Consider the following 27623-nt stretch of genomic DNA (forward strand, 5'->3'; position numbering starts at 1 on the left):
AAGTGTGTCCAAAAAGACAAAAAGCGCACTCTACAGCAGATGACCCAAAAGAGTTTTATTCATTGCAGGAGAAAGGACTCGACATTAGCTTTCAGATGATTGTAAATGCCTGATGCATTTCAAGCCTCCTGGCTCTTGTTCACAGGCAATCGTGACAAACCGAACAACAAAGCTTCTGACATTTTATTTCATTGCCCTTCAGTGGGATCTCGCAGGTGAGTTCAATATTGTTGCCATGCACCTTAGGACTTGTAATGCTAAAATTCTAAACCTCCAGTGAGTGTGCTCCATTTTCCACTAAATAATGATGATTAATATTCTAAGCCCTCCAGTGGGCCTCTGAAACTAATAGCCAGTCTATTATTACCCATCTGTTGTTACCGCATTGAAATGAAAATGAAATGAAATGAAATGAAATGAAATTGGGGCAGCAATCAGTTAGTTAGTTAAGTTTATTTATTTGTTGATTAATTAAAATCATTACAAACAGCAGGAAGCAAATTCGGTTTACAATCCGATTAAAACAGATAGATAAAAAAACCAAAAAAAATACCAAACCAGCACATTATTAAATCCGAGATGAGTTTGACAGTAACACATGTACATAATTGGCTCAAGTAGGAGTAAATTAGATTTCTAATAGGCAATTTAACAGCAAGAGGAATAAAGTGCAATGTGCAATCTTAAGCAGCAAAGATTTCGGATAAAACTATTTAAGATTAAAAATAAACATAATACACTGCCCACTGGCCAACTTTGGAGAACTTTGTATTAAAGTAACATATGCGAGTGGGACAGGCCCTTCGACTTGTACTTACAAAAGCAAATACTGTTACTATTAGTCCGGTAACACCGAGGATTAAATTAAAGTGCCAAGTGCTAGCAATAGGTATTATCCATAAAGAGGATCTAAGCCAGGAAACGTTAAAATAAGGTGGAACAATTGTAAAAATTATGCTTAAAATGTGCTTTAAATTCGCCCAACTGTACCTAAAAAATGTCTACAAATATTATGTCATCCACCTTTTAATTAACTTTCATATCAGAGATGTCTTCCTGACATAATTTTGTTTCAGCTATAAGGATAAACTTAACAAACTGATGAATTAAAGTAGCTGTAATACCACCTAAACATACAATAATTGCAGTTCTGCAAGTTCTTACTCCCATTTCCTTAAAAATAGGCTTTAACATCATCTTTCGTTCTGCAAGCAGTTTTGGACACAAAGTTACTATATGCTGTAAGGTTTCTTCATTCTTGCCACATAATCTACAGACATTAGATTGCCACTTTTTTCCCATTTTGGGGTTCCATCTTTGTTTGGGTATCTCCCAAACCTTAACAACATAAATGTATTCTTAATTAAAAGTTTTAGATGGAATAGCAAATAAGGTTGGGGATACAGTTTAATAAAAGAATTAGCAATTGACCAAAGATGTTTTTTACCCTTAGTTCATTTTTGTCCATTATACAAGACAAAAGGGCTGCTGATTGATTAATTGTTTTTTTGTAAACCATTTTACTCCTTGTTTCATCCACTAATTTCGGGCATTCAAAGGTGTGTAAACAATCATCTAGATAGGATTGCCAGCTTTTCGAATGGGCCCCTCTTTTGATCTCAAGCCAACACAACTCAGCCAATGAACCTTCCTCGGATTTGGATAGAGACAGCAAGGACTTTAAAAATATAGATTGTCTGACTATACTCTGTTTCTTCAGTCCAAATTCGAGTCTAACATTCGCACGGCTAATGTGGTTAGGGATTCGAAAGACTGATTTGTATGCCCTTGTTTCAATATCGTCTAGTAATTTTGCATCTCTGCCCCGAAAAATAATAGAACCATAGTCTAAAGAGGGAATTAACTTCGCTTTCATGGCTTTTAACAAATGATCATAATTCGGGCATAGTAATTTGTCTCTCAGTTTTCTAAAGGCGAATGTGAGAGATGACCCCTAGCCTCAAGGTTATTAAAATGTTTCCTAAAAGATACATTATGATCAAATGTAATCCCCAAGTATTTATATGATTTTACACACTCAATAACCAGACCGTTGATATTCCATTCTTTAGGTCCTAGGTTTCCTTTTGCCATGGTCATAATTTTTTTTTTTTTGTATTTATCTTTAGACCATTTCCTTCAACATATAGATTAAAAGAATCTATTAATCGTTTAAGACCTATAACTGTCTGGTTTAGTAAATTAGTGTCATTGGCATATTGTAGGTATTTGATCTCTTTACCCATCACAGATGGTGAATGGGCATTAATGTCTTTAAAATGGGCTGGAAGTTCAGACATAAAAAGATTAAAAAGGCAAGGGGCTAAAACACAACCTTGTTTCAAGCCTATATTGGTTTCAATGCGACGGGTTGTATGTCTACCATCGCCTACTTTAATCTGGACCCAAGTATCGGAGTATAATAACTTGATCATTTTTAAAAGTGTGTCAGATATCCCCCAATCAGCTAAATTTGTCCATAATAAGTCTCGGGGCACAGAGTCAAAAGCGGCTTTTAAGTCAATAAAACAAATATACAATTTTAGTTTCCTGAATTTAGCTCTTTCGCCTAAAAGTGTTAATAAAACCAAATTTGTATAGGTGGATTCACCCTTTCTAAAACCAGTTTGAAAATTTGGTATAAGATCTTCTCTTAAAGCCCATGATTCCAATTCCTCTAGAAGGCAGCTTGCAAATATTTTGGCATCAACATCTGTTAGGGCTATTAGTCTGTAGTTTGCTGGGTTATCTTGGGGGCCACTTTGATAAATTGGTTGTATGATACTTCCCTGCCAAGAAGTAGGAATTTTACCGGTGCTGCGTACATCATTAAACAGGAGAGTAAGGACCTCTGGCCAATCCTTTGGAGAACCTTTAAAAATGGCGTTTGGCATTCCGTTAGGACCAGGTGCACCGTGTGATCGAATCTTATTTATCACTTTTTTTATTTTATCAACTGTCCATGACTCAGTATCCGGGGTCCGTATTAGATCTTGCCCCGATATTTCTATAGACTCTGGGCAGGTATTACGAGTAGAAATAGTTTGGTCATCAATACACTGAGGGCCTACATTAATACTTTTAAAATTATTGAAAAAGATTACCCAAGTCGATTCTTCAATATTTGCACTATTGCTTCAATTATTTCCGTTTTCTAAATTATTAATAATACTCAAAAAAAGCCTCGGATCTTTCGATTTACAGGCATGATTTAATTTGACCCAAATAGTTTCATAGTGTGCTTGTATGGCTTTCCATATTTCGTTCCTATAAACATTTTTAATTTTCTAATTTGTTGAGCTACCTCAATGTATGAAGATCCGTTCGCTTTCCTATATATTGATCTTATAGTTTTATTAAGATTACTTTTAAGGTATTGTAAGCGATGGGAAAACCATCCTGGATTCCTAGGAATCAACGTCTTACCACCTGAAGCTTTTATGTTAGGGAAATTTGCTAAGAGCGCAGTACATAAACAAGGCCAAAGTTCTACCATAGAATTACCCTCTGAGATCGCGGCTTGTAGATCTACAATTAGACAGGCCAGCACTTCTAAGACATCTTTTTTGATTTTATCATTCCATATAAGTCTTTTTGGATTGAAGGCGGAAGGCGCTGTTTTGATTACTCTCGACTCTGGCAGATAATCAAAGGCAAAAGCAAGAGTAATAACTCGAGGAATGTGGTCGCATTCAATCCTTGGTACAACCTGATAGCTTCTGACTGCTTTCACAAGTTTATCCGAAATTATGCTGTAATCAATTATAGAAGGACTAACACTTTTGCTAAATGTTGGTGTATTATCATCATCTTTGAGGATATCTAAGTTATATTTTATGAACTCACATTTGGACCATTCTAGTAAAGTATTTGACGGAGTCATCCCTTTTTTATGTGAAAAAAGGTGCATGTTAAAATCCCCAGTAATGATGATTATCGAGTCCAAATGGTCATAATATAACACTTTCACCATTTCCCATAACTGTACAAGTTGTGTAGATCTTATCTTTTTCTTTGAACTCAAGTAAACATTTATAAAAATAATTGATTGTTTGGCAATTAATTTAACACACAATATCCATTTTACTTGGAGATCTATCTGAAAGTGTTTTACATCGAGGTTTAGGGAAACATATATAGAGAGGCCTCCACAGGGCGACCTAAAGAGATCTCGCGAGTTGCCACAATCAGGTATTCAAAATAGCCGATAATAGGTTCACTACACAGAAGCCAAGTCTCCTGTAGTATTAAAATATCAAAGGAGGTCAGGAAACTCATTACACTCAGGTCCTCAAGAAGTGTTTTAAAACCGTTAGTGTTCCAAGAACAGAATTTCAAAGGTTTTAATGTTTATACAGGGAAAGGTCGACATCAATCATTCTTTGCAGAATTGGCTTTTGAAAGAATTGAAGGTAGCCAACTCCAATCCTCAATTTGGTTGGGTGTAGTCCTTAGTTCTTCACATACTCATGCACCTGAGTAACAGCTCCTGATCTTAATACCACGAAGTAGGTTCAGCTCGGTTGACGGACCTGAGGCACCTTTCAGAACTCTAACAGGTGAACCCTGCACTAGTTTTTGTTTGCTCTTTATTTGAGTCATACTACAAGGAGATTTAATAGGAATCAATATAGTTGGGTAATGACTACTACAAATATTCCTGACTTTAATGCCCCATTTGTCAAATGTATCAACATTGGAAATTATTTTACTGGCAATATCCTCACTTCGCCAAGTAGTAACAGATGTTTCATTGTTGCAATCGGTCTTGAACTCCACGGATTCCAGATCATTCAATGTTACATCCTTCAGATCTGGTATTGCATTAAATAACTTCAGAATATTTCCACGATTCAGAATATCAAAAGGACCCCTCGTGGTGTACTGGGGGCAAAATACTACTATCCTCTTTTCGAACGGGCTGTCTGTGCTTTCTTTTTCATCAAAAACTCTGGAAACAACGAAGGCCTTCCTCACATCGACAGGGTCCAAGACGGCCACTACCTGCTGACGAGATTGCATGAGGGAGCAGCATGTGTTTTATTTCCCGAGCCATTTGAATTTATTAAGTTTATGTTATCCCAATTGGGGGTGGTTTGCTCTCCATTTTTTTCCAATGTTTCAACAAATTTTTGATCAGGCTTGGGGTCTCTGGTTTAGGAAACCTCGGGCCTCATGCTAGCATGGATCTCACCCTGCACAAGGTTATTAATGGAATGACCATTTTGTTTGTCCTTTAAGTTAGCTTCAGGTACATCTACAAGTCTAAATATTGGAAATAGGACATTTTTTTTGGGTTCTTTGATATTTTTAGGGTGTGTGGGTGCTTCCTCTATTTCGGATTAGTTGATTTTTATGGGGTTTATGGAATCTTCCTCTCTGGGGAGTTCAGTTACATGACAGATTTTATTATGATTTTTCCTCAACCTTTTTCTGGCCCTTTTTGATAATATCCCAGGATTAGCTTTTGCACCTGTTACTTGGCCAATTTCGGGGATCTTTTTCGTTTTAGAGTGTTTGATGATAACCTTTGGCTATTTAATTCCCTCCGAGCTCTTACATTTCACTTCAACAGGCAACAAATGTGACTTATTTGTACCATCTTTAATTGCGCTGTTTCTGCCTTCGTGTGAAATGTCTAGATTGCCTATAGTGGACCCCCCACCATCAGTAGGGACATTAATAGTATTTTGTTTACCAAGACATTGATACCCTCTTCGATACATTGAACCTTTCTAACAGACAACAATTTTACCTCCTGTACCATATAACTAACAATTGACGGTAGATCTGAAATTTTGTCAATCAGTTGAGCACAGGTACAGGTTATTAGTTGACCTTCTTTGTCCTTTTGTACTTTAGTAATCAGATCAGAGAGATGGTGCAACTTTTCATCTATTCCAACTAAATGTGATGCCAGTGTATTTAAAATGTCCAACAACAACACACCGATCAGATTGGGGATCCAAGGGTATATTTAAAGACCTGAGCTCTGGGAACATTCCCTAACAATATACAACAACATAAAAATACCAGAGGGCCTGTAAGTATAGTGAGTTAACAGTGCAAGTCACCATGAAGCAAAAAAAACTACCAGTTAACTGAGAATGATGGTAACCAAAGGCACCGTGGTAGATGGTCAAAGGTACCCATCAGTCACCACTCGGAACCGCCCTTCATCATTTGGGATTCCTTTGAGACCATATACCCAGATGAACTATTCTCAGGAAAAAAGGTAACCAAGATGGTAAAATGGTCCCTTTAACTGAAATAGAGGGTAGTATGGTCTTTCCCTCCCTTGCAGAGGTAAGTGGTAAATCATAAGGTGACAAACGGTGTGCAGTGCAAGAGAAAACAAGTACAAAAGAATAATAAAAAGTGCAATAAAAATTGGATGAGGGAGTAATGAACCATTTTATTCAAGTGATACTCGCTCTACCAAAGTTAAAAATTTGTCAAGACAGTTTAAGAAATAGCTGTCTAGATGTGGTACCAGGTCGACATGTTTCAGCAATGGGGGACGTAGTTGTCCTTGCTTTCTTCAGGACCCAACAACAAATATTCATACTGCAGAAAATAATGTAAGTGAAAAGTGATAGTAAGAAAATAGATATGAAGACAAGTATAGAGATCACCTGAAGGTTTCTAGGTGTCGAGTCTTGTCTTATTCTTACAGGTCATGTGTTTTTCACTGGAAAAAGTCAAAAAGAAGGAGTTAAGTGCCACAGGTTTCTCGAACACACATTAACATACAAACATCACTAGGTTATAGCCCATTAACCTTAGTGTAGCAAAACTCATTATAGTAGTGTCCCGTTACGTCGTTCAGGGATACATGATTATATTCCACATGAAAAGAGATGTATAAATCTTACCAAGCTTGTAAGAAGTGAAGACCTCACCCCACCTGGCAGTGTCTCAGGAGAAGAGTGAAGCACCGCTCTGTATAGAGGTAAGTAGACACGAATGAAAACATACCCCTCTTTGTAGTAAGCCCACAAACCCATAGTAACACACTCCCAAACACAAACTGTTAAAAATAAAAATAAAAGCTCTCATTCGCTTCATAGCGAGGTGGATAGAACGCGCCATGCGTTACATTTATGAGCGTGCATGAGTCAATTACCTGCCCATATCCCTATTTTGTAAAAACGGAGCAGTGTGTCATGAAATTAAAATTAAGCGCTCAATTGCCATTCAAAAGTGGCGGCTAGTTTGTATTTCAGTCGTGTATGAGCAAAAGTCTGGACTCGCAAAGTTAAGCAGATTAGTTGCTTTCTATCAAAAAGACACACAGGGTGCCGTAGATTTAAAAAGGTTGAACAGAGCAGGACCCTGATGTAGATCTTAAATTGAGAATGGCAAGACACTATAAAGAATAACACAAAACAGGACAAAAAGCAGAAACCGTCACGGGCTTACCTGTCCGTCGGTACTCCTACGCCGGCATCTGAACCAACTGGGGAGGTACCGCGTCTCAAGCCGCACTCGTTTAAGAGGCTTGCCCGGACTGGATAACCGGGCCATGTGACCTGCCGGTCTATTCGCTGATTGGTCGATGGAGCTGCAGAGCTGTAACGACTACAGCTATTGGTGGTACGTCCGTAATAGTAGAAAATTTAAAAAATGTAAACAAAGAGACGCGATCCGCCTCATTTATGCCGATAGGGTAGCCATCACACGTTTTACGTTAGAGATAGCAGTGTAGGACTAGATATTATCAGTCTGCATGTATCGTTCACAAAGTATTTACATAATAATTCAAGAGGATGTGATTAGCCTGGTGTGAAGCCTACGTGTCATTGGGCATAACATGTGGCATGTTAGGGAATGTAATGTACGCCTAGACGGTGTCAGTCTATATATATCATTCACAGAGTAAGAGGTATTTACATGATTGGAGAAGATGTAATTAACCTGATGTTAAACCTCCATATCACAGGGCGTGACATGTTGCAAAGCCCACGTGTCATTTGGTATGACATAACAAGAGGTGATGGGCAATGCAGATTAAGTATATCATCCTTTCAACATAACTGAAGGGTATCAAAAAATGGAACCTCAGAGGATGGAAAACTATAAATTTGAAGGTTTACAGGGAAGACCAGGGAATCTCATCATTTAAACCCCTGTGATGAGTGTCAAGCTTCAAAACCCATTTCTGCTCTTTCAATAAGAGAAATTTTGTCACATCTGTTATGTGTGTAGGGATGAATGGTTGTTCCAGAACAGTCCACTGAAAGGCAGTGGAGGGGTGGCGTGCCTCTAAAAAGTGTGTGGTTAACTTGGTGGCCTGTCTCTTACACCTAATTGTGCTCTTGTGTTCAGATATCCTCACTCGTATTTTGCGGGTGGTCATCCCTACGTATTTCAACCCACAGGGACATGTTATTAAGTACATCAGTCTTTCGCTACTACAGTTTGTGAACTTAGCCAGCCTCCAGGGTCTAGACGTGCCTATATCGATCTCAATGGTTTTCTTGGTCTGTGAGCATGCCTGGCACGAACCACATGGATGGTGTCCAGTCACAGGCGGAAGGTCCCAGAGGGAGCCCAAGATCCTGTGTGGCTCTTCTCGGGGTCTAGTGTGGACCATCCTGTATCTCAAGTTTGGACCTCTCTTAAAAGAAAAGAGAGGGGTCTGGATAGAGGTATGTCCAGAATTGAGGATGGGCCAATGCCTTTTGACCAGTTTCTGGATCTTATTAGAAAGAGTCCCAAAAGTGTGCACAAAAGTGAGTCTTTCTAGTGGTGGTTTTGGTATTGATGGTTCCAGCAATGCCAGTCGGTTGTTATTACTGGCTCGTTTCATTGAACGTCATACCAGTTTCGGTGGATATTTGCATGAGATCAATTGATTGCATAGTGTGGTGGAATGTTGTTTAAAAGTTTGAGTAGTGGAGCAATTTCTTTGTACATGAAGAAACTGTCCAAAAGGCAGGTTTTCCCTTAAGGATCTGGGATAGTGACTATCAAACATGAGTAATGAGTTCCTTGACATCGATTTTCTGTATAGTTCAGACTGTAAGCCATCAGTGGTTGCCTGAATTTCAGTCAAGGAAGGCCAGGCCAGGCTGTGGCCCCCTATCTCGATAGTAAACCGCAGAAAGGCATTCCTGCTGTTCAACCAACAGAGGAAATCCAAACATGTCTCACTTGAGCCTCGCCACACAACTAACACATCATCGATGTATCTCTTCCAGGTCTTGAGATTCACGATGTATGGATTGCTATTAGTAAGGATGTGTTCTTGCTCAAAGGAATGCATGTATAATTTCGGTAGGCTGGGGGCATAGACGCTCCCCATGCTGGTGCCAGATACCTGCAAATATATGTCACGTCTGAGCATACCCTGCCAACTTATGGCGCACACAGTGGTACAAAAGGGGGTGGTGACGGACGGAGCATCTGAACCAATATGCACAGAGGCACAGGGTCAGACTGATTTGCATATGGCCATGTCTGAACTGGGGTGGCAGAGTGGGCTAAAGAACAGGGATGGATTAAACCCAGATCTGTTGACTGGGTGTGAGTGTTTGATTGGTTCAGATGCTCCGTCCATCACCACCCCCTTTTGTACCACTTTGTTCGCCATAAGTTAGCACGGTATGCTCAGACGTGAGTTCCTTGCTCACTTTGCCACTGGATTCAAGAAAGCCGGGCTGAAGACGGGTGAAATGCCAGAAACCGGTCCTCGGAAGCTTGTTTCCGGTTCAGGGAAGGCATGGCTTGGCAGTTCGTGCTGGACTGTTCCCATGAGGCACAGGGTCAGACTGATTTTCATATGGCCATGTCTGAACTGGGGTGGCAGAGTGGGCTAAATAATGGTGATGGATTAAACCCAGATCTGTTGACTGGGTGTGAGTGTTTGATTGGTTCAGATGCTCCATCCATCATCACCCCCTTTTGTACCACTCAACAATATAGCTCCACTCTATGGGACTCTACCACACTTCATGGCATTCTATGATGTTTTACTCCATGATCCAATTCTATACTCCACTCTATGGCCATACACACTAATGTACAACGCTCCAATCCACTAAACAACACTTATGTGTATGATACAGTACTCCACACTTCTATATGAGACCACACTCCAATTTATAACAGATTACTACCTACACTTTACCTTTACACTCCATTCCATCTCTCTCTACTCTACAAAACGAATGCACTCTATTGTACTTTACTACACACTAAGTTACACCACTTGACTCAACTCTACTCGACTGAACAAGACTTTACCTCCCTCTACGCTACTATGCAACTATCCGCTCTACACAGCTCCACTGTTTCACACAATACAGTACTCTATGCAACTCTACTCTACAACACTCTACTACACTGTTTGCCACTCTCTGACACTTTACTCCTCCTTAAAACCCCTCAATCCAGTACTGTACAATACACTACTGGACAACACTTTACTCCACTCTACTCTACAACATTCAAGTCCACTATATGACTCGGTACGTAACTCGTTGTAAGCCATAGCACACCACTTTAATCCACTTGTATCTGACATAGTACTCCACTCTACTCCACTACCCCACTGTACGCCACTCCACTCTACGGCACTCACTGCCCTTGTAGTATGTATCATTTTATGCCAATCCACTCTATAACACTCTACAACACTGTACTGTCATGTACACCACTCCATTCAACAACAATCAACTAGAATGTATGCCACTGTACTTTACTGTAGTCTACATCACTTTCCAATACTGTACAACACCCCACTACACTCTACTGTATAGCACGGTACTCCAATTTCAAACACATTACTCGACAGTATGCTATGCCACTCTACTCTACTGCACTCCACAGCACTATAATATATGAAACTTTACTCCACTCTACACTACCCACTCAAGTGTACTCCACTCAACAATACTCCATTGTACTACACTTGATCCCACTATCTGCTCCACTCTAAGATACTTCACTCCACTGCATGAAACACCACGCCATTACACTATACAACACTATAGTACACTGTATGATATGCTGCAACACTCTTCTCTACTCCACTCAATTCAAATCTCCAATACTCTAGTCTATGCCAATAAACTTTACAATTCTCTCCTCCACTATAATGTATAACAATCTACATAACAACTCTCTAGTGGTGACACTGGACTACACAAACCTAAAAAATTCTAAAGGTATAATTATAACTTTCATTAACAATTTATCCACCACCTTCAACTTATTATAAGTAGCTGACCTTGTTACACACTATTTCATACCACTAACCAGAAAACACTAACTATAACTAGGTTATCTATAACTGCCGAATTCTGTGCTTTTTTTTGACTGACATATTCACTGAACTTTAATGTCACTTTAACATTTGGTTCTTTCAGTGAATTTGCAAGTTTTTTTTTTAAAGAAAGAGATCTTTTTCTTACAACTAACTAACTTTACTTTAACCTTTGGGTTTGTCAGTGAATTTTACTTTTCTTTTAAACGTGAAGTAATATTTTAATACCATATGTAAAGTCAACCCCCCACCACTCATGGCCTTTGACTGTGCCTATAGGAGACTGACCACAGGGCTTGGCCTTCCACCCAGTGACTTCATGACCCAGCAATATTTTGCTACCAGTTTTTTTCTATCTGATCAAAGCATCTTCCACATCTCAACTGACTGGCTCCTAAGAATTGACTTCCTTGTTGAGGATGGATGGTTCTTAATTTCATTGGACTGGGTGGTTTGGGATCAGGGGTATGGAATAGCATTACAGGCCAGGTTACAATTACATATGTCTCCATTGTTGATGTAAATGACCTACTAATGCTGTGGCAACCTGGGGCTGTTCAGACTCTGAAAGATTGAAACCCACTCCGCTGCACAAATATTATCACCATTATTGGTTGTTTGTCATTTGGTTAATGAATACATAGTATAGATAAACAAAACTGTTGTCCTGATATAGAATGCAAGCATGCTGGTTTATGTGTATACAAAATTTACAAAAGAAAAAGATGAAATTACTCTAGAATGCTCAAAGCTAAATGTATTTTAAAAACACTAGATATATGTATGTTCAATTTGTGCTATTAAAATTGTTTCTTTCCCCACAGATCAGCTATGTTGCAGCACTTCCAATCCTAAGTGACAAAATTCAGTTCCCATCATTCCTACGGACAGTGACAAGTGCTACCTTCCATGTGGATGGCTTGATGGAGATGTTACTCCTCTTTGGATGGACATGGATTGGAATTTTGGTCTCAAATAATGACCATGGTCTCCAAGGGAGTCAGATGCTTAGAGAGGAGGCTGCAAAGAATGACATCTGCATTGAATTCTTTGAAACTCTACCCACACAATCCAGCAGGGCATCCCTAGCCCATGCCATTGATATTGTGCAACGATCCACTGCTAGAGTGGTTGTGTGCTACACCTATGTGATAGATATAGCACCATTTCTAAAGGAGATATCTCTGAGATTGATGTCTGAAAAATTATGGATCGGTATTCCAAGCTGGGTCCCATCAAAGGTTTTCTCATGGAGGGATATGTGGCTTATATTAAATGGCACTCTGGGACTGGCAGTGCACAGAGGAGACATCCCTGGTCTCAAACAGTTTCTGTACAATATACATCCCCTCAGGGACACCAAGGACATCTTCATGACGACCTTTTGGGAGGAGGCTTTTAGTTGCAAATGGATGAACACATTTAATGGAACAAAATCTGGGGAAAAAGAAGATGAGCAGGTTCTCTGCAGTGGGACAGAAAATCTTAAATCGCTTGATACCTCAGTGTTTGAAGTGAATGATTTCCGGTACCCTTTTTCAGCATACCAAGCTATCTATGCCTTGGCCCAGGCATTACACGATCTGCTTCATTGTAAAGCTCAAGAAGGTCCCTTCATCAATGGTTCATGTGCAGATCCTAAACATTTTGAGCCATGGCAGGTGAGGGCACCAATATGGTCTATACAGTTTTGCTATTGTCCTAATAATGCTATCTATATAGTAGTGTGTCTTAACACCTTCCCCCAATTCATTCTCACATCACTGTAATCCTCTCTACCTATAGTAGAGTACCATGTTCTGAAGCATGGCTCCCTGTATGAGATATCTGTGGCCTCAACATTGCATTACATATTCCAAGCAGTATAATGCATGACCTTCCAAAGGTCTTCCTTTTTGAAGTCTCACAATATTGCTTGCTTGCAGATGTTGCATTATGTGAAGAATGCCCGAACGCGGAGTTCTGCTGGCAGCGAGTCCTATTTCGATGCATCTGGAGATTTCCGTTCATTCCTTGACTTGTTATATTGGCACATTACATCCAATGAAACCAGAAGCTTTGTTACATTGGGGACCTATGACGTCAGTGTTCCCAAACACCTACGACTGGTCATTGACAAGAATGTCAGCATCTGGGGTGGAAAAGGGTCTCAGGTATTAACCATTTTGATTAACTTTATAGAAAAAAAATACTTTCAACACATTTGTAGAAGTCAAGTCAGGAAAGACAACAGTTGATCCAAAATTAGATTACTCAGTGTTATCATTTATTTCCAAGTAGCAAGCATTCCTTTCCAATCCTGAAGTGGAGAGTTGGTAAAGACTCCAACATTTTATTAAACAGGCAAAGCAACCAAAACAAAATAAAACAAAGACAACCAAATTATCTGTATCTTGACCTTTACAATGGTGGGGAGAGTCTTAGATTTACTCATGATGGGTTCAGGACTAACAACTCTAAAACATTGCACATAATAAAATAAAGTAGCCATGGTCCGGAGCAAGTTTCTAGAAATAGTGAATATGCATTAACTAAGAAACAGAAAGAATGTGGAACAATAAAACATTCAAAGAGTATGGGTTTTGCCATTGTAAGGACTTAGGTCAATCATACCCATTGACAGCATATGCAAAATGCTAAAAAAATCAAACATCCATCCATGTGTTGCTGTGGGTCTTCTGTGCTGGACCAACATGAAAAGGAACCTTTTTACCCAAAGGGCAAAAAACCTAGCCTGCCAATGGAAGTTGGACTGTCTAACAAAGGTTCTGGCACATTTATAGGTTAGCATTAGGATGAGTTATCTCCAGTGATATCTTCTCAATATTCAATCCAGTGATGTTTTCAGAAAGTTGACAGTTTTAGAATCTGCCCGCCCATCTTGTGGTATAACCTTCCACACTCAATGGACAATCTGGGGAACCTCTTATGCCAAGTTTAAAAGAGCTTCCTTCCTAAAGTTTGGGTCTTAAATATGTTGGCCCTCTCAAAGATGGATTCGCCGGAAATGGCCTCCCACAAGCCAGCATTAAAAATGTACAGAAGGTTCCACACTTAGGGCCCGATTCACAGAACTAACTTAAGACAAAATCCTAAACTTACTACCATTTTGGTATTCAAAGAAGGCACTTACTCATTTTGGTATTCACAGAAGGCACTTACTCATTTCGGTATTCACAGAAGTTAGGAGTCCTAACTTTAGGACTCCTAAATGCCTTCTGTGAATACCAAAAGTCTTAAAGTTAGTATTTTTCTCAGTTTAGAGTAGTAAAGTTAGGACTTCTAACTTTAGGACTCCTAAATGCCTTCTGTGAATCCCGAAAGTCTTAAAGTTAGGATTTTTCTCAGTTTAGGAGTCCTAAAGTTAGGACTCCCAACTTCTGTGAATACCGTAATGAGTAAGTGCCTTCTGTGAATACCAAAATGAGTAAGTGCCTTCTGTGAATACCAAAATGGGAGTAAGTTTAGGATTTTGTCTTAAGTTACTTCTGTGAATCGGGCCCCATAGGAATTTCTTTTTGCTAGGTGCCCTTATGACAAATCCTTAGAACAGCAGTTTACCACCATGTGCCAATGAGTTTAACTCCCTTTAAAACCATAACAGATTTTGAAAATGCAGAAAAACATCCATAACTACAGTGCTTTTGAATCACTCTGTGCTCCTAGACACCAGAAGGACTAGCAGTTTGTGGTACCATTACCAGCGATATTTAGTTCCTCACCGCAGACTGAGATGGTAGAACTACTTGGTTTCAGACAGCGGAACCTTAGCATCCTCTGCTGCCAGAATCTTACAGCCTGAAACTTATCCACCACAGAGCTGCTGACTTATCATAATTTGAAGGCCCACTGTATGTAATGCATACCATGTGAGGTATGCAAAGAATATTTCTAGGCCCTGTGTTAGTCAAGGCTTTTAGGAGGTTTCAGCTAGCTCTCTTCATTCATTTGCCTTTTTTTGGGTCCTTCACGCTTTCCTTCTGCACACCACAGCATACAGCATGTTGCAATTGGCCAGCTGTTGGATCTCTCCACTTCTGCCCCAACAATAATCACCTTAAGTGGCTTGAGACTATTCCTATTTGTTTATATGTTTATTTTCTATTTTTTTCCCCTGCATGGACCAAGTAGGCCTCCTGTCTACTGAGCTGCCAATGCTGCTTGATGTGCACCACATTCGTACTGAAAGGGTTGTAATTTTTTGGGGAATTCTTTTTAATCCCATTCTTTTTTCAAATAAAATATGTATTGTATAAACTAAACAAATTGCATTTATAAAGGCTGCTGAACATTAATGAGACTACTATTTGAGAATAACCACAAATTTCAGAATTTAGTCTCTGCTTTCTCCATCTTCCTTCTCTTTTTCACTCCTCTGATATAGAGAATATTGTCATATCAAGGCTTTACCCAGATGTCCAGACAGTGCTCTGTCAATGTATTCTTCTGTGTTGCTAGCTTCATTTTCATATGTCCACCAATGCACAAGTCACCTTTATGCATATTTCTGTGAAACATTTCTACAGAAGCAGTTAAATTCATTTGTCTCTGAGCCGCATGCATAGACACACAAGGGCACCTATTTATATGTTTTTGCATTAAGAATTTAAAAAAACATTTTTAAAAAGCATGCATTGGCCATTTCAATAACAAGTCGGCCAACCACAGACCTATTTGCTTTGTCAGTGTTTATTCATATTTGCCATGCAGAGCTGCACTGCATCCAAGGAAGAGACTACATAGATGATTTAAAGAAGGACAACTATTAAGCATTGCCTTAAAGACAGCAGGAATCCCATCCTCTTTGTTCACACCTCCTCTTAAAACTGAAGACAAAAATCCCCTCCAAATGCATGCTCAGGAATGCCATGTATCCAACTAGATACTAGAATAGAAGGAAGGAAGAAAATAAGGAAGAAATGAAGCAAGAAATGAAGGAAAACAGGAAGGAAATATGTAAGGAATATATTTACATAGTACACCAATACCTAACTATCCACCTACAGGCTCTTAATGTTAAACATATAATTTAAGAAAACTCATATACCTAAGGCTGTTAGGGGTGGCATTGTGAAAAACAAGTTGAAATAATCACAATAACTCGTACTTGTTCTCAGACACATTACAGTCAACCAGTTTTTACTCACTGCTACTAATCACTGGGACCAACTATAGCCCTCGTCTTCCCCTAAACGTGGCCCTTACTATCCACGAGATAACCATGGGTATGCCCAGTTGTCGGTTTTGTATCAAACTGTGTGATAGGATGCAATCCACATTTCACTGATGAGATCCAACAAAGCTGACACTTGCCTGCAGTCAATTGTGTTTCATGGCAGGGGCAAGTAATGTATCTGTGTGTCGTTTTTGGCAGTTCTAGGACTAAGTTTTCATATGGCTGGTTCCTGTCTGTAGAGTGAGAAAAGGAAATGGAATTATATATATGAAATATGAGCCAGAGTAATTGCCAGTAGCACTGATAATTGCAAGTATTATGTTCATGTTGTTTTGATGATCTTTCTTGCTATTGTATATTAGAACCCATAAAGCTTTTCCTTCCAATAAATGCAGATTACTGGGATGAGAGTGATAATGCTGTGGACTGTCCTGAAGAAACAGAAGTGCTATGAAAGGACTGAAGCACATCATTTATGATATTTGGACATCTCCTTTCTTCAGCCTTCTCAATTCGCCTGTTTGCTAGGGATAGTATGAGGTGCATATAGTATGTGAGGTGGCCAACTGTGTAGTAATGCTGGATTGTTGATTTCATGTTTGTTCTGAGTTTTGGTAACTGTTGTTATGCAAGTCATAATGTAGTTGCTTGCAAATGTAAGGTTCAAAATTGTCTGCATTTGTCAATGTTGTATACACAGGTGTTGCCTGACATGGGGCAGATAGTACTGCAGAGCGTGCAGATATAACAGTTCAAGTGTGCCATGTAATGTCTTAGCTTCTGTGTCTGGACAGTAGAAAAATAAACCCTCAAGTGTCTATCGATAGGGAGTTGGACACTGCTTTTGTGATGCATTATCAACTTAAGTGAAATGTATGTAATGTATCTGGAAAAAAACAGACTTTCATACTCCACTAAGCCATGAAAAAATGAGAAAAACATAATCCCATCATTTTAAGCAAAGGAGCATGATTATGGTACTATTGCTGAAGGGGACAGTGCTTCAAACCAATGTGTTGGGTGGCTGGCATAAATGGATTTAGAAACAATGGACTCTTTCCATCAGAGTTTGCGAGTGGCAGTGAGGTGGGTAAATCTTCAGGAAAATACCATATTTATGTCATGAACCACATGTATACTGGTTTAGGGAGTTGGGAGTTTAAAGAGTTTGAACTTACGGCCTGCATATTCTCAATGGTTGGACTTGCGGGATACAATTTGCAACTTAATGTTGTTTCTAACCAGTTTTTACTTAAGAGCAAACATTCTTTCTCACAGTTCTTCACAGTTGATGGTTCCACTTATCTGAGATTGAACCATACCAAGCTGATTAAAATCTGTTTCTTCGAAACTTGGTGGCTGGTGCTGTTTATGATTCATTTTTTTACATATGCTTCCTTTATCTGTTTGTCCTTCACAAATTTGCCCTTTCAGAAAAATGTAATGCAGTAAAAGCAAATGAAAATCATGGTTCCCAAATGATCTTTTCCACACAAGATTATGAATTCAGAAGGTAGAGAGAACATGGCACTACTGTAAGACTCTTAGATCCCTCTCTGTGTTAAAATTGTAAGAGGAAAATAAGAAATACAGTTGTTTTAAAAGCCAAAGGTGCATTTCCAACTCCTTAAACTTTCATCTAAAAATTGAGAACATCATAGCTGCCCTGCCACAGGTCGCACAGGTTGTACAGATAGGCAATCAGATAGCAGGAGAAGGCCCCCGCCTGGACACCTTCGGTCCAATCTCTGTAGCTGAAGTCGCAAAGGAGCTGGCATCCATGAAGAGTGGCTCACCAGAGGACCCAGCCCCAATGAGATTTTTGAAACAAGCTACATCTGTGGTTGCAGCTCCTATAGCGAACTTGATTAACACATCACTCACTCAGGGTGTGGTGCCGCCAAGCTGGAAAAGAGCGGTCGTAAAGGCTCTTCTGAAGAAACCCAATCTAGATTCGTCAGATTTGGCCAACTTCAGGCCTATCTCTCTGTTGCAGACTGGTTAATCGACAACTATCCGTCTTTCTGGAATCCAACGGCTTGTTGAGAGATTCTCAAACTGGCTTCCGGCCAGGGCAGGGCACAGACACCGCCCTCTTGGCAGTCGTTGAGGAAGCAAGGAGCATTTTGGATTCAGGAGGGTCAGTGGTAGTGATCCTCCTGGACCTCAGTGCTGCCTTTGACACTGTAAACCACCAAGTGTTGATCCAACGGCTGTCCAATGTGGGGGTCACAGGAGTCGCGTTGCAATGGCTCAGGTCGTTTCTGCATGGCCGTACCTATCAGGTCTGGGAAGACAGCGAGAAGTCTCAATCTATCCCCCTCCAGTGCGGTGTGCCACAGGGCTCTTCGTTGAGCCCTGCGTTATTTAACGTCTATATGGCCCCCCTGGAGGATGTGGTGGCCCCTTTTGGGATAAAAATTATAAGCTATGCTGACGACACCCAGCTGGTGGTCACTTTATCCCAACTGGAGAAGAATCCAGACGTGCTGCGCCTATGCCTGACTAATGTACATACCTGGATGAGTGAATCGTCACTTAAACTAAACGGTTCTAAGACGGAGATTATGCTGTTAGGGCACAAGGCTCCCTCTCTCCCCTTGTCCGGCTGGCCCAGCTGCCTGGGGGAGCTCCCCAGCCCCAAGCAGGAGATCAAGAGCTTGGGAGTCTGGCTGGAGCAGGATTTCTCTTTTAAAACTCAGGCCAAGAAAACGGCGGGGGCTTGCTTCGGGCTTCTTCGCTCAGCCCGTAAAATCCTGCCCCTCCTCCCCTTGTCATCGAGGAGGTTACTCATCCAGGGGTTAATTATCTCCAGGCTTGATTACTGCAATGCTATCTTCCTTGGTGCTCCGGAAGCCACACTCAGTAAGCTGCAGCAGGTGCAAAATGCTGCGGCCAGGTTGCTGACTAATACATCAAGGCGACAATCAGCTAAGCCCGCCTTAAAAGCATTGCATTGGCTCCCGGTGAGAGAGAGGGTCAAGTTTAAGGCTCTCTGTACGGCCCATAAGATTCTTCAAGGGAAAGGACCCCCCTCTTTAAGGAAGCTAGTGGTGCCTTATGAACCCAACAGAGCTCTTCGCTCTGATCAAAAACTTTTGTTACAGGTCCCCAGAGTTCATAAGGCTTGCACTGGAGGTAGAAGATTCTCGGTGCATGCAGCCACCCTTTGGAATTCGCTCCCTTTGCAGCTGCGTCGTGAGACCTGCTTTCTTCGTTTTCGGAAGCTTCTGAAAACATATCTTTTCCCATCTTAAACACGCTAAATAGCTTTGCATTGGTCTGACGGACTTCTTGACAAGCGCTGGGATGCCCAAGGGTAACCATGCGCTATATAAGACTCAAATAAATAAATAAATAAATAAACTTCCCATAATTCAAAATAGGGCAACTCAAGTGTCTAAATCCATGTAATGAGTTTCTAAATTTCTTCTACAAAAATGTCTTATTAATTTGAAGTTCCATCTTATTTCAAGTCAACCACCTTGCTTAATATTTTTCAGTCACCAAATGTTGAGGTGTGGCCAGAACGTCTGGACTAACCAAGGTCAATTTAACAGACACAATTAAAGGAATAAAACTCACATTCTAGGATGATGATGTAACAATTTGCTTTTTATACTGCCTACTAAATAACTCTATTCTGAGAGAAAAAGACTAAGGGGCATATTACCAACAAGTAGCGATATTTATTGCTAAATAGGCTTAGCGACTATTTTTTTCATCGCTGCCTATCGCTGGATATGTTAGCGGAGAAAACATGCTATTAGCAAAGTTTTTCTCCATTGTGCTAAAATATCCAACGATAGCGGCGAAATGCGTGAATATCGCTGAGAATACAGCGATTTTCACGCATTAGCGACGAAATGCTCTTAGCCATGTTATCCACCTCCCATTGGATAACATGGCTAAGAACTGGTCTGGGCAGGTGTTAGTATTTGGAGATATTCGCGCTTAGCGCGAATATTTCCAATGCTACGCCTGCCTTGCTAATAGGCGATAGTGATGTTAGCGACTGCTTTCAGTCACTAACTGGTTGGGTATGCCCACTTTGCATGTAATTAGCGATAAAAATCGCTGACATGCAAAGCGGGCCCCAAACCGCTCGCTATCGCCTAAAAGCTGTCGCAAACATCAGTTAGCGACAGCTTGCTAATAGAGCGATAGAATTATCGCCACTTAGCGGCCGAAATTGCCCGCTAAATCAGCGATAATTGCCTATAGCCCCCCTTGGTAATATGCCCCTAAATGTTTCCATATCCTATATCCTATAAAAAAAAAAGAGCCAAATGACTTTCATAATTAAAAAAAACTATGACTATATTCCGACCTGTGAAAAAACTTACAAGGGAATACAAGAACCTCAATTTTCTGACCTGTGAAAAAACTTACAAGGGACTGCAAGACCCTCAATCAATGTCTGGACATACAGTTAACTAATCACATTGTTCAAAACAAACATGTTAGCCTCCTGTCAACACAGATTGCAAAGTGGTTGCATTAGGGAAACTGGCACCCTCAAAATCCTTGCATATATTAATGCATGTTAGATATTGGTGCTGGCTGCCTTCCTATACTATTGGCATTAGTAACAAGAATGATCTTCATAATCTCCTGCAGACCCTGGAGAATTGTGTATGAATAGGTGGTGAGGTCCTCAGTAGCTTTGACCCCTTCTTGACTATTCATTAAGAATTAGTCTCATTAGGAAATTATGCATCCAAGCCACATTCGTGGTCTGTAGTGTTTCCCAGGGCTTGATACTGGCATCAATGGGGTACAATTTATACATGAAATTGCTGATTAATTCCAATGGAGGGGACATAGTTAGCATTCCTGAAAATGCAGTTAAAAATCAAAAGTATTTAAAGATCTTCCCGATAGAAGATATTTCTACACTGTAAGACGGAGTACTGAAGAATCAAGGATTGATGTCTGCTAACCACCTTAAATGGAACCACGGGAAAACAAAATACATCCTTTATTTATTTTTGTAATTATTTTATGTATTTAAGGTTTTAAATAGTGCTACCTAGAATCCGAGGTATCAGAGCGCTTTCCAGAGTCAAGAACAACGCAATAATCAGTCACTGAGCATATGTAAATGTAAATGTACAGGAATTTATATAGCGCAAATCACCAAGCGGTTTCTAAGCGCTTGCTTAGGGAACCCGTCCTGGTATTCCCCTGTGAGATAACCCCGGCAGGGTATCCACAAGGTGAAAGCCAGGCATCCCGCCGCGAGGGGCTGTTGTGGAGATTAAGCAAGCTATTGCCCAGAGTCGCAGAGTGTGAACCCGTGAATCGAGTAGGCACCGGAGCGAGAATTGTCGAGTCCATGGACATTTTTTAGGACTCAAGACCCCGCCGAGCCGGGAATTGAACCCTGGTCCCGGGCTGACCTCTGCTTCCAGGTCTGCCTCCTCTAACCAGTGAGCCACACTTCTCCATGATGAGCAATAATCATAGGTTCAAGTAAACATAACAAATAAACAAGGGAAGTATACTTAGGCAGGGCAAGAGGAGCACACCAAAATATATACACAGAAAAAAACACTTGTTTGGCCATAAGGTTGGAATTGCTGAATTGAGGTCCACACAAACATTTAGAGACCATGGAGAGAAGGACATCACAAACAATAGAGACAAACACAAAGAAAGAAAAACAGCCAACTGATCAACAGAGTTTGAACTGAACAAGAAAGCCTATTTAAACGAGTTCAGTTTTTTCAGGAGTTCCAGTATTTATTGAGGAGATGGCATTTCAAGTCTCTTTTGAAGCCCGGGAGGGAGGGGTTGCATCGTAGGTGCCTTGGAGGGAGTTCCAAATGCTGGGAGCATTACCTGAAGAAGAGCAAGCCTAGGTAGTTTTTCTTTTAAATTTAGGAGGGGCAAGAAGAAGAGTGGTGGAACTTCTCATAGGTCTGGTTCTTTCAGCTTTTATGAGTTTGTTGTCTAAATAGTATGGGGAATGTGCGTGAAGTGCTTCATGGGTAATGCAGGCAGTCTTGTAGATGCATCTTCCTTCTATGGGAAGCCAGATTGGGGACTTCAGGGCAGGCGTGATGTGTTTCTACCGTTTAATGTCTGTTATAAGCCTGGCTGCCATGTTTAGTACTGATCTGAGAGGTTAAGGTGAGGTGAGTTTTCGGATTCCCTGTGAGGACAACATTGCCGTAGTCAAGTTTGGAGAGGACCAGAGATTGCACAACCCATTTGAAATCGTCTGATGGAATGAATGGTTACATTTTTTTGAGGTGATTTAGGGCCAGATGTAGGAAGGCAAATACTGGTCGGTAATGGAGATGTAGGGGCATGTTAAAATACAGATTCGGTAATTTTACCGAATCGGTAATTTTACCGATTCTGTAAAATACCGAATCGGTAAAATTACCGATTCTGTATTTTGACATGTAGGTAGCACTGCAATCAGTGCTACAGGGGTCTAAGAATTCGTTATTTACCACCAACTAGAAGTTGGTGGTAAATAATGAAAACCCTTCGAAAAGCATTTTGTTTGCTTTTTAAACAGTGCCATGTTGCAGACATACATGCCCTAAGGGCATGTATGTCTGCAACATGTGCACCCAGGCACAATTGAGGGGTGCAACAGGGTGTCAAAGTGACACCCTGCCACCCTTCAATGTTTCCCCCAATTACCGAATCGGTATTTACCGATTCGGTAATTGCCATTCATTCCTATGGGCCTACAGGCCCATAGGAATGAATGGCAATTACCGAATCGGTAAATACCGATTCGGTAATTACCGAATCATACCGATTCGGAAATGAAATCGGTAATATTACCTAAATCCCGATTGCCAGTTCTTAAATACCGAATCGGTATAATTTGGTATTTAAGAATCGGTAATCTGGGATTACCTACATCTGGCCCTTAGTGCGTAAAGCGCTCCTTTTGCTGAGTTTTTGATCTGATCCTTCATTGACAAATTTTTGTCAAAGGCGAAGCCTTGGGATTTAGCCAAGTTGGAAAGAGTGAGAGAGCAATTTAGGGCTTTTCAGATTGCTGATCCAGCCTTGGATTGGAGATTGGTTATTTTTGGGGGAGAACAGAATAACTTCTGATTTAATGGGGTTTAATTTAAGAGGGTTGGAGATAAACATAGATTGAATCTTAGTGTTTGAGGGTGTGAGGAAAAAATGAATTGAACAGCCGGCCCTGCCTCCACCTTCCATTTAACCTCTTGCGGCCCCCGCTTCGCGGGAGCCGCTCGCAGAGGTCATCAGAGTGAGGGGGCAATTTGTATAGTGTGGCAGCAGCAGGGGGACACCTTTTCCCCACCCAGCATCGGAGAATCGTGCATGCACTACCAGTGGAGGACTCCAAGGACCAGGAGCCTCCACGGAACTTGCTCACCTGTAACTGATCCGCCGGCCCCGCCTCCACCTTCCATTTAAACAGTCACGGTTCCCGCTACGCGGGACGAGGGCGGGCGCCGGGCGAAGCCCGGGCAAAGGGCGGACCGTCTGGGGCCGTCAGGGGCTGAAGGAGGCTGGGCTGGGCCACCCCTCTAAGCCCCCCTGGAAGAGATTACTTGAGGCTTGGAACTCCCATTCATGTGGTAACTCCCACAATTTTTAATCAGTCAAAACTTGCCCCGACATTTGTTTGTTATTATTAGAAGTCTCTTTGGGGCCCCACTCTTTATGATCTTTTATTGTACCTTTTTTTAAACGCGTATCTTAATTAGTGATTGACAATTTGTGATTATAGGTAAACACACTTGTCTAAGCTTTCACGATGAGTAGTATGGGTAAAAATAACAAGTCCACTACTGCCCGTCCCATGACTAGGCAACTAGCGGCAATGACCCAACCACTCCCGAGCCTTACAGCTATCGATAAAATGCTTAAAAAAACAATAGGGGTAGTGGCAACAGCCATAGAAAATACTGAAAGGCGGCTCTCAATTACCCCTGCTATGCCCCCCCTATGACTCTGGGGGATTGCTCTGTAGCTACAGCCAACCCCTCTGAACTCACGTCATTCCTCGCACCCTCCTTTGCTGACCTACCTTGTGCTCAGATTGTGCCTGACGTGAATTTCTCAATGGAGGTTCCCACGTCTCCACCTCCCCTGGCATGCATAAAGGCTCACAAATCTTGTGCCAGAACTAAAAAGTCGAAACTTGTTAGAAAATCGGCTAAGAGAATAGCATCTACACCTGATCTTGTACAGTCTGACCCTGGCCCTCTATCTCCCACCATAGGACCTCCCGTCTGGGCTACCCATTTATTAATCGATCTCCAGACTTATATGGAACAGCTTATCAATAACCACCTCAAATCCTTGTCTACTAGGATTGATAGACTAGTTTCATTGATAAACAACAAAGGCTTAGGAAGACCACAGCCACCTCCTCAATGGGGAATCCCGTCATTATAGGGGCTTTAGGAGCTACTAAGCCTGCTTCTAAGGGCTCAAACCCAGGTGCTAGTATCTGCTCTGATAACCCTACACATAATTTGGCCCCTTTAAATACGCTGAAACCTATCCCAGCCCCGATTGGTCCTGGACTAACCAATTGCCCTAATTCGCCTTCAGCCGTATTTGGCTCGAAACCGTGTGGTTCACTCTCCATCCCAAATACCCTTGGAAATCTGTGCCTAGATTCGGGTCGGTCCCAACATAACCCGCCCTGAAATCCGGCGTAAATGGACCCCTAAAATCTCCTCCTTGCCCCCAGTTACCCCCAGAAGCATCTCCGTATGTGGTGGTTCTCACGGGAGTTCCCCCACTGGCCAGCGAACAAGGGGAAACCTTCCCTGAGTTAAAGAATGAAATCATCTTCCGGCTAAGTAGACACAGACCTCTAATGGGAGCTGGCCAGGGGGAGATTTTATTCGTGCAAAGAGTCAGCTGGCTAGGGACTAGACCCAAATATATCTGTGGTGATTGTGTAATTGTCCACTTTAGATATACTAGAGTGGTTGGACACATATTAGCTAATGGAGGCCCTTCCAATGCGGGCACTATCAATACTTGCCACCTGGGGTACTTCTACTCATGAACTCTTGCACCGGGTAGGCCAGAACCAACCTATTTCCACCATGGTGGTTATGAACTCGATTATAACATCCCAGTGGGTAATAGCTATAGTGCACTGAGAAATGTAGATTGACTACTATCACCTTCGGGCGCAGACGGAATGGTTCCGAATCTGTTTGGGAGCCATGTTGTGGAGGGTTTGAGCATAGAAGGGGGGTCCCCTGAGCAGCTTTTTAGAACTAAGGGGGGTAGCCCAACTACATCCCCATCTTCCCAAAACACTGGCTCAACAGGAGGCGAGAGGGAGTTGGACACTCACACACATATAGCACCTCCACCTTCTATCATGTTCCAACCTACTGAGGATATCCCAGCCCAAGTGGTCCCACGTAGACCACTAATTGGGTCTTGGAATATAGCAGGGCTGGGGTCTAAGCTGCACAATCCGGAGTGGGGTGACCTGATGGACAGTTATGACATATGTCTGTTCCAAGAGACCTGGTTGCTGTCTGCTCCCGTTAGGGTAGGTTATGCGTCCTTCCATTCCCCGGCAGTGCAAGGACCCGGGGGAAGACCCTCGGGGGTGTTATGTATTTGGGTTGCTCTGCACCTGGGTTGCTCAGTTAAGATAATAGATTCTCATTGCCCGGACATCCTATGCATTGTACTTCATTTTCTGGACGGACTGTCGTTGGCAGTGATCAACATTTATTTACATCCCCAACCTCACCAGTTGGGTTTATCTATTCTGGATGCCCTAGAGGTTCTCCTTAACTCTCTCCCCTCGTCGTATCATAACATTATTGGTGCCGATCTTAATTGTCACTTTGAACCGCTCTTGGGGATCCCCTCGGTAACCTCAGACGAGGATGAAAATTGTCTGATTCCGGATTGTACTATGTACCCAGAAAAGCGCTTACTGCCCCTGGCCCTTGTGATCAACAAGTTGGTTGTATCACACTCCCTCAGGACCTGTAACGGCAGACTTCTTCCAGACGTCCCGGGTACAAGCACCTTTAATAGACCAGGGAACAGCATGACTATAGATTATATCCTGGTAAATGTCGAATTCTGGGCCCGATTGAGAGCTTTCTCTGTCATCCCAAGGGTCGATAGTGACCATAATCTATTGTCACTAGAATTACTAAATTCTTTGGGTCACCAAAACGAACTGGGGGGAGCTGAGATTACCAATAACTCTAACCTTGTTATAGCGGCAGGTGGAAGATGAATCAGGTGGGCGAAGGTCGCGTTAAAACAGAGGTCTCTCACCTTTTGAGTCCCAATTGCGATCTGCCCCATCTCCACCTTCAGGGTTTGCAGCGCATTCACAATAAACTTCTTTGTTCCCTGGCCGGGTATTTTTATACTACCGACACTAAGTGGCCATGAGGAAATAAGCGTGAACATTGGTTTAATAAAAACTGTAGGCTGGCTAAAAACACCCTGATAAAGGAGGTAAAATCGGGGTCCCAGTCAAGCATTAGAAATGCGAGGCAAATATATAAAAGTTTGATCAAGGAGGCCAGGTCCGAGTGGGAGGTCTCAAGGTGGGAAAGCATCAAAGCAGCCCTGGAAGCTCGTGACTATAGGTCTTTTTGGAACCTTGTTCGAGATGGGTCGGCTGAAGGGTCGTCAGCCATCATTCCTAACCTTAGTGCAGAGGTTAGGCTAGATCACTTCAAGCCCCTCTATTCACTCAGTAATCCTGATTCCCTAGTAGATCTAGCGGCCCAAATAAGTACACCGGAACCAGTGCACCCGGAGGCCCTGGGCCTTGATTGCCCACCCTGCACTCTCTTTGAAGTTCAGGCGGCCCTTAGAAGTTTGACACTGGGGAAAGCCCCGGGCCTAGATAGGATCCCTGGTGATCTATATCGAAGTGAACAAAAGGTTTGGGTCCCTACATTTGGGTTTATTTTAACGCTATCCTACAGGGCTTGGAGATCCCCCCAACATGGCTGGGAGCTGAAATCATTCCCATTTACAAAAAAGCTTCCCCTCTCGACCCGGCCAACTACCGCCCCATTCGTTTGATCGACGTCCTCCAGAAATTATTTGCCCACTTTCTTTTAACTAGGTTGCAGAGTTGGATGGACGAACATCACATCCTATCCTCCCTCCAAGCGGGCTTTTGAGCAAAGGTCTCCACCATCGACCAACTGTTTA

The 27623-nt window shown here is 41.7% G+C and overlaps 1 protein-coding gene across 1 annotated transcript in view; it reads left to right on the forward strand.

Annotated features, from left to right (window-relative positions):
- LOC144783892 (extracellular calcium-sensing receptor-like) overlaps nt 1–27623 on the forward strand; it is a 106128-nt gene that overhangs the window by 62304 nt on the left and 16201 nt on the right. Inside the window, exons 3-4 of the mRNA XM_078662634.1 lie at nt 12094–12930; nt 13195–13422. Of these exons, the coding sequence (XP_078518760.1) occupies nt 12094–12930; nt 13195–13422 (1065 nt within the window). The remainder of the gene's footprint in view (nt 1–12093; nt 12931–13194; nt 13423–27623) is intronic.

Source organism: Lissotriton helveticus, chromosome 10 (genome assembly GCF_964261635.1).
Source record: "Lissotriton helveticus chromosome 10, aLisHel1.1, whole genome shotgun sequence".
Lineage (NCBI taxonomy): Eukaryota > Metazoa > Chordata > Amphibia > Caudata > Salamandridae > Lissotriton > Lissotriton helveticus.